The sequence below is a fragment of the Chenopodium quinoa genome, unplaced genomic scaffold, assembly GCF_001683475.1.
Source record: "Chenopodium quinoa cultivar QQ74 unplaced genomic scaffold, ASM168347v1, whole genome shotgun sequence".
NCBI classification, from domain to species: domain Eukaryota; kingdom Viridiplantae; phylum Streptophyta; class Magnoliopsida; order Caryophyllales; family Amaranthaceae; genus Chenopodium; species Chenopodium quinoa.
Window position 1 is genome coordinate 1 of NW_018742230.1, and position 18,424 is coordinate 18,424.

Genomic DNA, 18,424 nt, shown 5'->3' on the forward strand with positions numbered 1-18,424 from the left:
CCCCATTATCACTCGTAGCTTTCATTCTGAGTTCCCTAGTATGAAGTGCTGCCTTCACTTCTTCTAAGGTTATAGAATCCTTACCAACAACAAAAGACTCTACAAAATTCTCAAAGCTAGACGGTAGAGATACAAGTAAAATCAACGCAGCATCCTCATCATCAATTTTAACATCTAAATTACGTAAATCAAGCAAAATAGAGTTAAGTTTTTCTAGATGTTCCCGTAAGGAAGTACCTGACTGCATCCGGAGGCTAAACAACCGCTGTTTCAGTAATAATTTGTTGGTCAACGACTTAGTCATATACAATGACTCCAGCTTCAGCCACAATCCAGCCGCCGTTTCCTGATCAGCAACCTCCGTGATGATTTGATCATCAAGACTAAGTAATATGGTAGAGTGTGCCTTCTCTTCCATAACTTCTAACTGCGAGTCAGTCGGTCCGTCTCCTGACTCCGAAGTAGTACTCTTTGGAGCCAACGGACGCCATATCTGCTGTTGTTTTAACAGAGCCTTCATCTTAATTTGCCATAGCCCGAAACTATTTTTTCCCGGTAAACTTCTCAATTCTTATTGTTGAATCTCCTGCCATTGTTATCTTCAAGAAACTCTCCAAGGATTGAACCTGAGCTCTTGATACCAATTGTTGTGCGACAGCGGAAGCAAAGGTCGTAAACAAACAAGAAAACAATAAAGAAATTCAATGCAAACAATAAGAACAACACCAAGAATTTACGTGGTTCACTATCGATGTGATAGCTACGTCCACGGGCACCGAGATCGAATGATTTCACTATAAACTGCAAAGATTACAAAGATGATTCTTGTATTTCTCAAGAACGGCTCTCACTCTGTCTCTCTTCACCCTAATACTGATATTAGGGAGGTTTTATATTAATCCCTAATTAAAAGATACTTGGGCAAAAAGATAATAAAATAAGATAACCTAAAACCGCAAAATCCGCGTTCCGTATTTTTCCTTCTCCGCCCGGTCAGACCGGGCAAGGTCTGCCCGATCGGGCGCGAGAAGAAAACTCCATACGAATGCTTCAACGTATCCAACCCCCACCGCCCGGTCAGACCGGGCAAGGTCTGCCTGATCGGGCGAAGGCTCGCCCGGTCGGGCGAAGGCTCGCCCGGTCGGGCGCGAGAGCAGCTTCTTCAACGAATTTGCCAGGCACCTCTTCTTCTTCCGCCCGGTCAGACCGGGCAATGTCCGCCCGATCGGGCGGACAAAGCTACGAAGTACGAGTCACCTAATATACTTATCAACAAAATCTCATCTAAATCATTGTCTATGTTGCTCTCTCTACATTAAAAATAACAGTATACAAGTTACAACTTTAAATTTCCATTCAGTCAACTTTTGAATGGAACATTGTTACACCACTGCTCTTTGAGATACTCCATCAAAAGAGAATACAGATTTAACCTCACAAACTTTCATAGATAACTTAAATTGACAATATTTGATACAAATTTCATTTGCAATCCATTTAAGAGTGATATTAAACCAACACATCCTCGACTACTTGAGATACAAGGTAAAATTGTAGGGCATTCAAGACGATGATTTCTTCAACAAATGCCTGACATGGCCAAGTTAAAAAGATCAGGCCTGTTACCAAGAATTGTATAGATAGCGAAGGGAGCCCGATGCCACCCAAAACATGAGGACAGATCCCCCAAGCCTTCCGAATTGGTCAGTCCAAAGCCCAGCCATATCATCCCACCGCCAATGACCTGAGCCTGCACCAACTGCATCCCAAAATTTCAAACACTCAAGTTGAAATCTTCATGCAGTGTAAAATCAATGAGAATAAGAAAACAAGCCTAGACATCATATTCCAGTTTGTGTTGTTATAACGATTACAACATCTGGTACTAATGGCATGAGTCTGATGGCATCAACAAATCCAATCCTTCTCTTCAACATAGGCCGCTTTGGTGAATTGCAGATGCAATATGATATATGATAAGAGCATAAAACTCCTCCTTTTCTTCTTCCTTGGACATTTCATGGCAGGCAGCATAAAAGCTATCTGATCCTTGTGGATCTCCATGAAAACCTACTACTCTGTAGATTAATTACCAAGAAAAATAAAGAGAGAGGAGGGTAACAAATAGAATTTGAGAAAGAGTTGTGAGATAAAAAAATGAGAGCAAGTAAACCATTTATATAGAAAACTTTGACTAGGTTGATGGACTAGGGTTTAGAATACAAGGATAGGATCACCCCATCTTTTGAGATGGATTTTTTATTACAAGGATAGAATCACCAGCTCATTTTGAGATGGATGTTTTTTTAACAAGCATAGAATAACCCACGTCACTTTGAGATGGATTTATTAAAAAAAAAATAAAAAAAAAATCAAGATGGAGAAAAACAATATATTTTACCCTTTGATAATACAGTAATAAAAATGTACTAATAAAGTAACAAATGTAAATGAGAGAATTGATTTGTTACCATTTATTACATATTTGCTTTAAAACTTTGAGCTGTGAACAATGATATTACCTACCTTAAAAGTATGATTCAATGAATTTGAAACTTTATTCACACTAAGAAAACTGAGAGCAACTCGTCTTCAGAAAGTAATTACGCAAAAAGCATCCTTAAGCTTAAGTATGCTACCCTAAAAAGGCCTTATTACTTGATTGTGATTTTGATGGGCACATGTATTTTGATTAACAGAAGAAACTAAGTAGTGTTTGGTCAGCAATTTATAGGTCTCAGAAAGAAAATTAGGAATTTCAGTATTCGATGACATGAGTTCACTATGTGCGTGCTGGTGCTACGACATCCAGACGTCTAAGGAAGACTCGAAGAATAAGGAATTAAGAACTCAACACAAAACACACTCTCAACCTGAAGCTTCATGATGGGAAACTTTGTAATGTTCTTATTAAAGCCATACACACGTACACGTGTAATTATTCCAAACATTATCCTAGATCATGAAATTAGAGATTTCCGTATTTGAAGACATGAGTTAACTATGTGCCGGTGCTATGACATCAAAATGGATAAGGAAGACTTAAAACACTCTAAAGTCTAAACTGGAACCTCCGCTTCATCAGGCGAAGCTATGTCATGATTTTATCATAACTCATAAGGCATACACGAGTAATCAATTCTAGATGGTGACCCTAGATAGTGAGACCTCAATCCTAGTAAGCATATCAGGCTCAAGCTATAACCAATACCCATCAGTAAGCTACTTCCACATTAAGGCAACAAGCTAAACCTAATCAAGCCAACGTTTGAGCTCACAATTGTCATTTCCTTTTCTTAAAAAAAAATTGATATATTGAAAATGCAATTCCAAGACTTTAATTGACAAATATGTCAAACAAGAAAATTTAGGCTTCTCGTTTTTTACAACGATGGACACAAAACTACTAAACTAGAATTGGACACAGTAGCTAAAAAATAAATGAGATCGGGAGATAAGATACCTTATTATCCTCTCTTAAAAATAAATTTCAAAAAGGATACCCTACTATCCTCTATCTTCCTTTCTCACACTTTCATCATAGGTGTTCACAAGATGGAGAACAATAAAATAAAATAACAAAACATAAAAAGTACGGCTGTTATCTAAGCAAGAATAAATAAAAGAAAAGTGCAGGAAACAATTTAAGATCACTTGCTTTCAAGATATGTTCACAGTGAGGAAGAGATAGTACCAAATGTATCTGTACCAAGTAAAGATGAACACTGAACCTTAAGCGCCATGCAGAGACATAATGATGTACTCAGATTGAAGAGCTTGGACTACATGGCATGATGTTGAATGGTTGAAGTACAAATGAACATCAGCTTGCCCCCACATTTTTTACTGAAAACATAGCAAAACATCTCAACTCTTCCTATGCATGATAAACAGCATCAGCAGACAAAAGACAAAACTGTAAATTCAACTCTAAAGAAAGATCTCAATACTGATCATATGGTGACGTAACTGCCGAACCCATCAGTTAGCAACTCAACACTATGGCAGGATTAAACTTATCACAAGCAACATTTAGCAATTGCCATTACCACTTTCTTTTATCCAAATAATTGAACTTATAAACAAGAACAAAAGGTAAAAGACTTCAAAAGGATGGGTATAAGACTTCTACAGAATATGATAGTAACTTTATGACAAATAATATAGATGATAATACTTTGACTTCTGGTCTAGTGATATGACAACAAACATGAAACTGCCATCAGATAACAGCAGCTGTAACCTATAAGTAAATGAGATATCTTAATTCCCTTTTTTCCTTCCATTTTTTCTATTCATTCTTCTCTATAGGGTCATAATGAAGGTAGATTTGTTATCAAAATATCTTCTTAAAAAAAATAAACAAGAGAAATTAAATGTAAGATAGCCTAGTGTTGTTATACAGGGCAACACGTGGTTGAGTCCAGCGATTTCAATTCACAAACTCCTTTCTGAATCAAGTGTAGCAGTAGTACCATGCCAAATAGTAGACTCTTCGAAAGATATCCTTTCTCACCTTAAGGTGGCCAAATTATAAAAGATATCTGAGCAATACTGTAGTACTGTACTCCCCATTTGTTGCACCAAATAGATGAACACTGAACCTAAACTCCATCTAGTAACATAATCATGTGCTCAATTTAACAGAGATCCACCCCATCACCACTTCTGCAATGATAAAGAGCTTCTACAACAGTCATGGTTTCATGCTAAACAAGTATAAAGAAAATTTTGTCATCGAGCTAGATAACTGATAGCCACTTATACTACTAGATTAAGTAATAAATAATGTAATTATAAATAAATAAATAAATTAATTAATTAAAAAAAATCCTGCACAGTGAGGTGAAGATATGGGGATAATAACTTGAACGCTATGCCTTCAATATATTTCTTCCATGGGCACTGTTACACCATCAAGTCCATAAGCAACCAGAAGATTATATTGCCTAGTTAAAGCTGAAACCCTCATTTAACAAGAGGATGTAAAGAAACGAACAAGAAAGTAGAATAAGGACAGAACTATAATTTTCAACTCTCAAAGCATTCAAAACTGGTACTGGTAGCAACTGGGCTCAAACTATTCCAAATTTCCATCAGTAAGCTATTTCCGCATTAAGGTAAAAAAATTATAGAACCTAATCCAAGCAACTTTACTACTTTAGAACTAACCAATGTCATTACCTTTTCTTCATCAAATTGATATTTGAACAAGCAATAGTGAATATCAAAGACTTCAATACTTGATATCAAGATTTGTAGACAAGAAAATTTATTTCCTTCTTTTTTTACGACAACGAACATGAAATAAACAAGTTCTAGAATTGTTTTCGGTAGCCAAAAATAAATGAGATCAGGAAGTAATAACATCAATTAGATACCATATCTCCCTCTATCTTCACTTCTCAGTCTATTCATAGATTTTTTTTTCATGTATTTGCGAGATAGGAAAAAAACAGAGAGAGAAAAGGTATAAATATTACCTGGACATTTGAGGAAACGTTCATATGTGAAGTGAGGAAGAGACAGTGTTAATTGAATTAAACTTTGCAAGATCATTTCTCATCCAAGTGTATTTGTACCATGTCAAGATGAGCATTGAACCTAAATCCCATTCCATGACATAATAATGTGCTCAGAATTGAATAGCTTGGACATGCCATGACGTTGAAATGCACTTGAACATCTGCTTTCCCCCACGCATTAAAATGAAAGAATAGAAAACATATCAACTCCTACACATGATAAACAGCATCTGCAGGCAGTCATGATAAATAGAATTGCATAAAATTAGTCGCCCAAATAGGCAATTCAAACTATCTTATTATTGAGTGATTAATTGAGTAAGTTAAAACATACTAGCATGCACTTTGAGTGAAGATATCACTTGTCAGCATGTACATTTAGATAAATCATAATCATGAAAACAAAGAAGTGAATGCAAATAGGAGAATCACCTAAAAGATAACCTCTTCCTTGGATAGAAAGCTAACAAATTTTGTAGTAGGCTACTCTAAAGTAGTAACTATGAAGTAGAGACACTCTAAACTACTTTAAACAGATTCAAGGATGACTTCTTCCACATCGACAATAAAATAAAGTATAATAATGATCATGATACACATTAGAAACCACTAGAGTTGCAGGGAAACATTTAAATGAGATGGAATGTAACCTATGCAACAATGAACAAATTTATACAAAAGTTAATAATTTGAAACTTTATGGCAGCTATACTTATACCCAATGTTACTTGGACTCTACCAACAAAGTGTTGGCTCACTAACTCAAATTCTGCTGTTCAAATCCTACTAAGGAGGGTACTTGGGGTAGGGATTCCCTTACCCTCCCCTCTACTCCCAAGCCTGCAAATACTAGACCAAAAAAATCGTGAGGGTTGGACAGGGTCCTCCTTACCATTTAAAAAAGAAATGTTACTTGGACTCTTCATTTCAACTCAAGTATCTTTGTTAGATTTTCAACACTCCGGCAAGGGTATGGACATTTGAACACTTTATTTTGTGACTCCGGCAAGGGTATGGACATTTGAACACTTTAGTTTGGGCTAAAATCATATATAGACACTTGTCATACCCTAGTTAAGGACTTGGGGTAACAGAAGCTATACCTTCATAACCAAGGTGCTCATAATTTAGAATGTTACCAGAAAAATACAGGACTTACCATCAAGTCATGGAGCCAGAGTACACCAAATCAATTGTCTTGCTATGCTCTGAGAATGCATGTTAGCCAACCCAAAATCATTTGGGACTAAGGCTTCCTTATTGTAGTTGTGGTGGTTGTTGTTGTTGTGGTTGTTGTTGTTGTTGTTGTTGTTGGAGTAGGGTACGCCATCAAGTCCACAAATGATAGTCATTAAATATCCTAGGTAAGCTGAAACCTCTAAAAGTCAAATGTGTATAGGTTTGAATAAACATAAAATCGGACAAAAGAAGGCAGAACTTTTAACCCTCAAGCCATCATGAGAGACCTCAATATTAATAATTCAGTGACATTGTGGGTTGAATGTGTTTTAAATTTCCATCATTTAGCTACTCTGTCAGCATAGCAAGAAATAAAACCTTAACCGAGAAATATTACGATTGAAGAATAGGCCCTCATTGAAGCTAGCAGCTAGGTATATTCCTCACTTTAAGCTGTTCAATAAGGATGGCCACATAATTCAGAACATATCTAAGAAGAATTTACCATCTGTTGCTCCAAAAAGATGAACTCTGAGCCTATACCCATCCATTAACATAATAATGTGCTCAAATTAAAGGGAGACCGCCTATCAGGCCTAGAACTCATTACCAATAAAATAAATCTCCTTAATGCCGCTAAACTTTAAGCTAGAGTGACTAACCTGGGCTACAAATTGACAATGAACATGTACAACAAACAAATAGCCCCCACATTTCTGATTGAAAATATATCAAGCACCAGAACAACTTCAGCTATGCATGATGCCAATAAATTAATACTCCTCGGAAAATTTAGTCACCTGAATAGCCACATTATCCTTCTAGATTTAATATTTAATAACATGCACTTTTCGATGAAACATTATTATCAACATACTGTAATGCAAGAAAATAGGAGAATCGTATACACTCTAATATGGAACAAAATGACATAAATGAACTTAATAATAAAAAAGATACATCCACGGACTAATATAACATTTTTAAATATAAATGCAGCCATACCAGACTACCAGAGGATAAATCAATGCCACAGAATACAAAGCTCTGATTTCTTTACGTCTAACATCCACTCAAACAAGTCTGACATCATGTAGAGACTTTAGTACAGTTGTTTTTAACTCCAGAATCCTCCATACAATCTAAACAGAACATTTATGTTAAGCAAAAATAGTATTCCGTAAATTATACAATCAATTGTTAGAACAAAACCAATTGTCCAAATCAATGCAAAATTTAACTCACAAGATAGTTAATACATCATTTTTAAAATAGGAAGAGTATACACACACCGGTAATAACGAACAAAATCAACAGTAAGAAGAATGATGTCAACACAAAATTTAATTCATTGCCCTCAAAATGTAGCAATACTAAGCTATACTAAGCAATCAAGTTTTGACCGAACCCACTTGACAATGATACAGAGAAGATGATCCAACATAACATTCAAATTATAGCCCATCAGACAACCATAAACAACTTAGAACACAAAACAACATTCATAGCTCCCAGCTACTCCACATAACAGTTGAAGTTGTAAACAAATAGTCAGATAGAAGGTGACTTTGCTCAAATTCTTTCACCGAGATCTCTACAAAAAGGCAAATATACAGTCAAGAGCCCAGGCGCCCAGCCCTTATTTGGGGGGTGTCTCTCTTTGTTTGCCATCAATTGTCAGCAAGCCTTTTACACTATTATTTAACATTAAGTACAGACTATACAGTAGATTAACAAGCTGCACAAAGTAAAAATAATAATTTCAGCATAATACTTAGATTTACTACACAAGGAAATCATCAAACAAGCTACACAGTGCTGTAAATCTTATGCTGTTCGTATGTTGAAAGCCGCCACTAAGTAAGGCTTTCCCTTGCCGATATATAGATATTCTAAAAAAATCCATAGCAGATATGAGCAGGATGAACAACAAGATTGTGTATAGAATTGTTTAGTAAGAATGTAATGGAACCATGATATATTAGCAACAAGTCCATGATTTATCAGGAACTCAATTGAAGAATTGTTACAATTTATCATTTTCCTAGTATCTTAGCTATGAAAATGGCTAATTTAAAAACCAAATATAAAAAAAAAAGGAAAAAAAATTTTACAATGGCATACAATAATGAAAATAATTGCATTCAATGCAAGTAAATAAACCAGAGCCAGAATATAAAATTCATAATCATTCATAGACATCGGATCTTATACAGTATCTTGCCCTCCTTCAGTGACGATTTTTCTTCATAGGGATTTCTGCAGCTCAAAAATGCTTTAGTTGCTGAAGGATTTAAGGCCTAATTTAAAAAAGGAGCCTCACTTTCCACAAGTCCACTTTCACTTGAAAATCTAGCAATCAGTCTAAGCGACAAATAAAAAACTAAGTGTGCACATGAATTAAGCAAACATGCATAATGTAACTTTAATACCTTATTCAGTACAAGGAAAGCTATGATGGGGTGAAAGGCACATGTCAGCACATTATTATATTAAATGGATTATTAAATCTTTCCAGAACTGATAGATCGAACCAAAATTACAATTACCATAAAAGATGCACCGTGCCTATTCATTTAATGAATGATGCAAAGGAAGACCTTCATTATAAAAGCTGGAAAGCTATGTACCTTGTATTGGCCAACCAAGTTATACTAACATGTAACATGGAAGGGCTTTTCTCACAATTCCTTAGAGCTTAGTGCTGAATATACATGGCTCACAACACTTACCCACGACTCACATCATCTTTGCGTCAGTGATCAATTCACTCTCTTTGTCTCCTTGAAACAAAAACCTAACAATCTAACAGATGTACGCGTAATTGAATGCAATGGTTTTAAAATCCTTATGTATTAAATCTTATAATTCTTTATAATGACAGGATATAACAAATCTCAACTAATTTCATTCAGGTCTACTTAAACCCCAACCTAAAAATAACACCTTTTTATAACAAATTTCAATCCATTGCATTTCCTTACTCGATTTTCATTTCTTATCAGATTTTTATTCACAAAAGGCTATAATTAATTGCTACCCATTAACACATTCGAGACACTTAAACCCAAAAAAATTCCACAATTTCTATTATACAAACGCGTGTACGTAGCTCACACCCAATACTTTTTTTTTTTCTCATTTAGATAGCTCCAATCAAGCAAATCAGACAAATGGGTAGCTACAATTCTACAAATAAGCCAGAAAAAACCGCCTCAAGTGTACCATCTACATTAAACGATAAACCCACCAACAAAAACCCAATTAATACTACCATAAAACCCGATTAAAACCCAATTTTCAAAAAATAATCATTCCTTAAAATTTGATAAAAATTAATCATCAAACTTTGAAGAAAAAAAAAAATTGAAGGAATTCCAAAAAAAAATTAAAGACAAAGAGAGAATTATTGGGATCACTGCACGCAAAAATGATATTAGTCAACTGGGTAAGACTTTGTGAAGCCACCAACACCTAATTTCATCTCTCTCTCATGAATTTCTTGCATTTGAGTGATTTTGAGTGTCCCAAACAACAAGAAGAGATTCATATAAATAGCCCTTGAAATTAAACTACAAAATCAGAACTGATATCAAATCAATTGAATCTTGAATGATATCAAATCAAAACATACCTAAGAAGTTTGATTTGCAGAATACTAAAGATTGTTGACCTTGAACTTTGCTGGAAAAATCAGAGGGGATTTGATTGGCTTTGATTTGTGCTTGATTTTTATTGAGTAGTGGATTTCTTAGTTGGGATGGTTGTTGGGCTAGTAGATTAGAATCACAATGCCGAATATTAAATGTGAACAACCGCTATTGGGATGACATCAGATCTATTATAATTTTACTTATTTTTTTTTTTTTTACATAATGGAAATTATGGTTTATGAAGTAAGGGTGTGTTCTTTTAAGATTATTTTCACTTGAGTTCAGCTCAATTCAATCAATCAGAATAGACCCTAATGATTTAATACGGAACACATTTTCAAATCTTAGTGACCACACGATGTCGCCTGTGTAACTTAGTTATGGTTGTGTGGTCAGAGCTATTTGTTCGGTCAAGGATACTCTGTCGGTGCTTTGGTGTGTGTCAACTTACCGTATAATGTGGCTAGCCACACCAAAAAAAGAAAAATGTTACCGCTTTTAATTTTACTAGGGCAGCCAACGCGGAATGGCTAGCCTTTGCAACTTAATTTTACTTGTCTTGTGTTTGCACTTCACATGGAGGAATAAAAGACCGGCAAAGGAATATACTACCTTTGGTTCAATTTACTCGCAACAAAATAATATTTTATGTCTCACAAATAATACCCCTTTGTTGCGAGTACATTGAACCGGAGGTAGTATTTCTATTGCTCAGACATTGTTTGTTTGTAATCGTGTTGAGTTGAATGTTATGTGTGAAATATCTCGTATATTGAAAAAAATCTTTATTTTACTATTTGTATATGGTGATTCTGTTAATTGAAATACTATGTAGAGTCACTGTAGAATATAATTCTTAGGTTTTTCAATGATAATGCAGAAAAGGAACAAATGTTAGAATTGTTGTTTGTTTATTTTCGCAATGTTGATATTAGTATTACTTAATTGTGGTGGTACAATACGAAATAGAGAAAGAATCATCAATGATGAAACCGAAACGACCAATTCCTAATCCACCACAGAGGCTAACAATATTAAACAACTGCTATATATTGGTATTGCCATTTATTTTATTTTTTTTTGCCATAATTTGATTTGGGAATTTTTGGGAAGGTGGTGAACAAAGATGTGGAATTTAGTACTTGGAAATGGCAATGATAGTGTGGAGCGAAGAAGTTAAAAGCTTTAAAGAGATGGAGCCATGGAGAGGAGGAGAGAAAGCTCAAATGTGTAAGGAAATATAGACGGGTAAGAACAATTTGAAATTGGACTGTTTGGAGTACAAAATTACAAATAAGGGTACAAAGGTAAAATACATTTTGAAGGGTAAATAGGGGTACAAAGGTAAAATAACATTTTGAAGGGTATAAAAGTCCGTGCACTATTTATAAGAACAACTTTCTACTTTTTATAAGGTAGGGATAGATTATAATTTTATGTTGTAGTTAAGACTTATCTTTTTTGTTATCAATATCTTTAATCTTAATCTATCTATCTATAGTATATATATTAAAAGGCGTTCCTAAATAAGCATAAGACACGTGGGACTCTCCTCAATTAATCGAGTCTTTTCATTCACGTGATTAAAAATATGGATTGTACAAGGTATGAATCACCCACAACCTTATGTTTAAAAATTAAAGTGTTAGCAACTAAGCTATGATCATATTGCATGTCATAATAAGGATTTCAAACATGGAATTATAACGATAACTCGGGGTATCATCCAAGTTTAAAAAACTAGATTTATTTATTTATTATTATTATTTTTAACATTGTAAGGTCAACCAGGCCCAGGCCCCGATCAAAGGCTCGAGTCACAAGATTGAAACCTAGTTGGCAATGCCATAGAGGGGTATGGGTGAGATTTGTTTGCTGATGAGGATCGAACCTCGTATCTTGAGGGATGTGAGACGACCTCCCCTAGGTCATTACACCAAGAGGTCTCCCTCCCTCATTAAAAATTTATAATTGAAAGTAATCTTACGATTTATATATGATACTATAAAACTACACATTTATATTATATTATTAAAACTCAAAGGGACAACATACTGTTGGAAAAATGATGTTGTAACCATGAAAATAATTAAGGAATTAGGGCAAAAAATAGAATACTCAATTATAGATCTCATATAAAAATAGATGTGATGTGTTTTATTGCTGCCCTAGAAGCGTATTTCACCGCCACTGGTATGAGGCTCTGAGTGACGATTGCTTCCCAAGGGTAACACATCTAACCTTCCAATTCCATACCCCGATTGGAAGGTTGGAATTACTTCAAGAACTCTTTAGGTCTCTTTGGAAATGACTTTGTGTTTAGGGTTTCACAATACTCTGTGTATTTTTTGTCTCCCATGTATAAATTATAGCTTAAGGGTATTTAGAATTTATGAAAAAAAAAATCAAAAATACGGACGTGCACTTATACAATGTAATTTTATGTTGTAGTTAAAACTTATTTATTATTAGTTCAAAAATCAGAGGTGTTACACTAGTTTTCACTGACAAATTTTTACACACAAATATCAAGCTATAGTTGGACGGATGAGCACTTTAAAACTCAACTAGGCTTTGGAATTTCTAGTTTTGTATTATCTTCGCTCTTTTATATTCTATTCATTTCATTTATTTAATTTATTTCATATAATTTTTATAAGTATTGATATGTCCATTTTATATACTATTTTTACCCCTGTCCCTTGGTCATATTTGGTAGTGTTTTTGGCTCTTTAGAGCTACTTTTATTACTAATTTGTGTTTTCTAGAATTTTCGTAGTTTTGGTTGAGTTTTTATAGGGAATTGTACTTTTGGAGCATTTTTTCCGGAATTTATTAGAGCAACTATGATCATTGGAGGGGCACGACCATCTTTCATAGCCCAAGGCTGGTTAGAGTCATCAAACCGGTGATCAAAAGGCTCGACATATGTGATACCGGGGCATTTGGATCAAGTGTTCAAGACCCGAAGAGGAAATCCGGATTGGGCCGAAGAATCGGAGACCGATCGAGAAGTCCAAGATAGGCCCAAGGTCATCGCCCGGTGCAAAGGGACTCCGCCCGAAGGCGCGCTCCGGCCGAGCGGGGTGGAATATATTGCAGAAATCTTCGCCCGATCTCGTGCCCGGCCGGGCGCGAGTGATGCACCTGATGGAAAAAAGGCGGGCCGATCGGGCGCGTGTTTTGGAGAGCTTGTTTTACAGCAATTTTTACTTAGTATCTAATTAGGATTTTTATGAGCTTAGTATAAAATACATTTTAAGTCGTTTTGATACGACTATTCTTTTCTCTTAGACTTTCTCTCTCCACTTAGTTTTTATTTTCTCTCTCTATAACTCTATACTTTGTTCTTGATTCAACTCATTATTTACGTTAATTTGGTAACGATTTCTTCTTTATTAATTTCAACAATTGTGTTTCTTTTATTCATCATGTTTTCTTTTGCTATGTTTAGTTTAGATTTAATTATGTGTGAGTAGTTCTCTTTCTAGGGTTTGTGGGGATCCATAAATAATATGAAGGGGTATTTTATTGTTGTTGATTATCAATGCTTGATTAATTTCCTATTGATTGATTTAATGCTATGCAACTAGATTTGTGCAGATTTTTTATGTATGAGTTTAGCAATATTAATTCGAGATTCGAGAGATGAGAATTGATGTTTAGGCTTAGTTTCAATAGGCGTGTTAATTTATAAATGATTAAGTCGAGATTCGAGAGATGATATTTAATATCGGTAGATTAATTATGTGATTGTAATACGTAGAAAGCCCTTTATGATCTGGTTTATTGATGCATTGATGATCGATTTTCATGTTTTACCCTAGATATTATTTATTGGTGAACCTATGCCCTAAGTCCTTTATTCATTGATTTTTCTTTACCCTTAATCTTCATAGTTTAGTTTCCCTTCGATAATAATAATTTGTTACTTAATAATTTAGATTGCTTTAATTAATCAGGAATAGAAAGAACAATTTTCCTGTGGATTCGACCCTACTTCCCTATCTGCATTAGTTAGAGGATTTAGGAATTACTTTTGATTAGGTTATACGACTTAAGCCAGTCAAGTATTCATAAAATTAATCGCCAAAGTCAGTTGGTATTACAAAAATTAAGGCCTAAAACTCTAAAATGACCAAAGCTTTCGCGAACTTGTGAGCTATTCTACTTGACTTGAAACTTTTACAAGAATGAGTCAAGACATAATCAAGCACGATTTTAAAGTTTATGAGTCGAGCACTTTTGACCCTCGATCAACTCACTCAATTAGTACCCATGTTAAATATCAAATATGAATCACGTTAACATTAAACAACAATTTCAAAAGAAAAATAATGTTATCATATATGCTATATTTTTTTTGAAGACATCATATACACTATATAGTCCTAACATGCATAACCAAATACCAAGCTAACCTTGGTCTAGTGATAAGATTGTCACCTTCTAATCTTGAGGTTGAGGACTAGTGACACTTTGAGAGTGAGAATCCTTTACCCTTCCCCCTCACTCTCACCCCGCAAATATTGGAGAAAAAAAACCGTAAGAATTGAGGTCAATTAATATGAACATACTTGATGTAGTAATCGATAAACCCGCTCCCAACTCAACATGACCAAATGACCATTAGCAAGTGTAGCAAACTAGCAACGCCTAAATCAAAGAACTTGATATTCCAATACAAAATTCATCTTTCAAAAATCTCTTCTTCGCAAAACCCTTACACTTCTTCTCCCGCTCTCTCTCTCCTCCATTCTTTCCTCCTCCCAAATGTTCGATCCCAGAAAACTCTCAACCAAATCTCACCCCCAAATTCCATCATTCTAAAACCCTAATTTCCAATAATTTCCGATTTTGCAAGCATCAATCATGCCGTCATTCCTCTCCGACGACGAATTCGAGCGATTCAAAGCCTCCGGCGACGCTTCTGCGGTGGCGGAGAAGGCGGATTCCTACATTCGCGACCTCTACGCCAACCTCGAGACCGTCAAAGCCGAAGCCGATGCCGCCTCCATTACTGCCGAGCAGACTTGCTCGCTCCTTGAGCACAAATACCTTTCACTGTCGTCCGAGTTCTCTGCACTCGAAACTCGCTATTCGGAGCTTGATTCTAATTTGCTGCAACGAGTTTCGGAGCTTGCTCAAGTTCAGTCTAATAAACATCAGCTTCATCTTAAATTCGTAAGTTAAACACACCTTTTTTTTTGTTCTTGTTGTTGTAATTAGTTGTAATTTATTGTGTGATATTTGGATTTAATGTTGTTTCTGAATTTATTGCTATTATTATGCGATTTTGTGTTGATTTTTTCGCTAATTAGGGTTTGGATTATGGTTACAGCTGAGAGAAATTGAAGTTGGATTTCTTTTTAGTAATTTTAGTATTGATAATCGTGGAAAATAGCAAGCATGTTTAGTAAAAATGTAGACATAAATAAGGGTTAGTTAGTAGAGGCAGCTGAAATTCGAAGGCGATTCATTTTGATTCGATAGCATACTAGATAACTCGGTATATCGATGATGTAGGAAGTGAGTCGATTTTCTTAAATTTTGCAAGTACTTCGTATGGTTTATACTTGTTCTACTATGTATATTGTTTATGCTCTTCTTGATCATGTGATTGCATAGAACTCAATTTCCAATTTCCTCCTTTGACATGGGTATATGTAAGTATATACATTTTGTATTTCGCTAAGTGTAATTTGAAATGAAGTAATGGGAGAGTTGGTTAAATGGCAATGCAAAAATTGTGCTGTTGCCATTGCTGCTGATTTAGGACATTTCTGATTTCGCTTGATTGTTTCTTGTCTTAGATCGAAAAAGATGGAGAGATTGAAAGGCTATCAATAGAGGTGAAGGAGCTGCAAAATTCAAAGAGGCAAGTAGTGGAATTAGTAGGAGTGAGGGATGAAGAGATCAGTGAGAAAAAGGCTACTATCAAGAGTTATCATGACAAGATTACAAGCTTGACAGAACGTTCTTCCCAGAGGGAAGCTAAGTTGAGTGAGCTTGAGGCAGAGTTGATGCGCTGTAAGGCTAACTGTGACAAACTATCGCGAGAGAAGGAGCTTATTGAAAAGCACAACACTTGGCTTAATGAGGAATTGACAGCAAAAGTTGATAGTTTGCTGGAGCAGCGTAGGAAATGTGCAGACATGGAGGCAGATTATTCGATGAAATTAGCTGATATGGAAAAGCAGTACAACGAATGCTCTAGTTCTTTGAGTAGGCATAAGGAGATGGTCAGAGAGCTTGAATCAAAGGTAGAAAATTTGCATCGAGAATTATGTTCAGCCCGAGATGATGCTTCTGCTTCCGAGCAACAATATGCAGCAGAAATTTCAACAGTTTCCAAACTTGCTGATCTGTACAAGGAAAGTTCTGGAGTGGTCCAAAAAGGCTGGAGAGTTGGAGGGTGTGATAAAGGCTTTGAAACACATTTAAGTCAAGTTGAAAGTGATTACAAAGACAAGCTTGAGAAGGAAACTGCTGCTAGGAAGGAGGTGGAAAAGGTGTCTGCAGAGTTGAAGGAGAAACTTGAAAAATGTGAAGCCGAACTTGAATCAAGTAGAAGAGAGAACGAGCTGGATAATCTCCCTTTGAGTAGCTTTACCACCGAACGGTTGACATATCCTTCCAACACAAATGATTTTACTGGAGATAATCTAGCAATTGTACCTCATGTCCCAGCAGGTATCACTCAATCATGTTGTTTATTCTATATTGAGATGAATTTTCCATTTGGTACCATCAGCAGCTGAATTGGTCTTAAGTCATTATATGTGACTCTTTTTTGTTTGCATATGAACTTCATCAATATATTCTTGTTTGATCTTGGCTATGTTTGGCAACATTTTTCGCCACCTTAAATGATAAGGTGATGAAAACTTAAGGCATCTTAAATGATTAAAATTTGGCAAGCACCTTAAGTAAATATTAAGGTGATAAAATGGACTTAGGGCATGTTCGGCATTAGCTTTTGAGTAGCTTTTAGTGGTTTGACCAATTCAAACCACTACTTAACAAAAAATGTGAGTGTTTGACAAAGGTAGTGGTTAGGGTAGCTTTTAGTGGTGGAGGTAGCTTTTATGAAAAGTTATAATGATTAGCTTTTGAAATTAGAGATAGCTGTTGAAAATTTAATCTATAGTTTTAAAAATAAAATATTAATTTTTATATGTAACAACTAGTCAACCGCTACTTTACCGAACACTTATATCTAAATTATTTATCTTCACAGCTAACAGCGTTGACAGCTAACAACTACCTACACCCTATATTTTGCCGAACACGCCCTTAAATTGAGATGTTACCTTGAGTACCATCTCAAAAAAAAAAAAAAATAAGGGAAAAATAGGTGCTGAAATGTTCTTAAATTCGAAAAAATATCTTTAGAAAGTTTAAGCTACGATAAAAACTGATGTAATTAACTATCTTATCACTTTCACTTAGCTTATTTGTTTCAAGTCTCTTTTCAGGTATTTTTCAGACATAGCCTAAACTTATTTAACATACTGAACTATTTTGTACATGACTTTAGTTGGAATTAGTCAAAGTTAGTCAAGCACGACGGGGCTTATTGGTTTTCATGAATACTACAAGAATGACTGGTCTTAATTGCAAAAGATCATCACCATGAGTCGCTCACATAGACCTGATGGCATCTTCATTTGTCCCTCATGTGACTCTTCCATTTCTGTCTACTGAGATGTGATCTTGGACACCAATAATTTCATGTCATTTGCTCCCCTTGGCCCTTCCATCTTGGTCATCCTTGGTTTCTACTAATATTTCCATTCTCCCAACACTATTATTGGGCTGACATCCCATGATTCCCATCTCCTGATGTTGGCATAGTTATGCCCTAGCCACCTCAATCAATTCTTCACCTTATCATCGACGTTTCATTTTGACTCTTGTGAGAATCTGTCATTGCAGACTCTCTCTCTTGTCTTAACCATAAATATGCCTCAACATGCATAGCGTAGTGTACTAGTGTTGCATCATTCAACCATCAACTATCTTTTTTATTTTTTGTTAAAACTTAAAAGTGAGGAGTATAGAAGA

General features: G+C 35.3%; 1 protein-coding gene and 1 long non-coding RNA gene across 2 annotated transcripts; one reads left to right on the forward strand and one right to left on the reverse strand.

The window, feature by feature from the left end:
- Nucleotides 1–3,498: 3,498 nt before the first annotated feature.
- On the reverse strand, nucleotides 3,499–6,829 carry LOC110734900. Its single transcript, XR_002513944.1, has 3 exons — nucleotides 6,685–6,829; nucleotides 5,484–5,755; nucleotides 3,499–3,846 (listed from the first exon to the last, which is right to left on the reverse strand). It is a non-coding gene; the product is annotated as an uncharacterized LOC110734900 (long non-coding RNA).
- Nucleotides 6,830–14,971: 8,142 nt separating this feature from the next.
- On the forward strand, nucleotides 14,972–17,050 carry LOC110734891 (nuclear-pore anchor-like; the record flags this gene model as incomplete). The annotated part of the gene is made up of 2 exons (XM_021915023.1): nucleotides 14,972–15,541; nucleotides 16,171–17,050. Coding segments are annotated over exons 1-2 (1,192 nt in total), but the record flags the coding sequence as incomplete, so codon positions are not given.
- Between the last annotated feature and the right edge of the window lie 1,374 nt (nucleotides 17,051–18,424).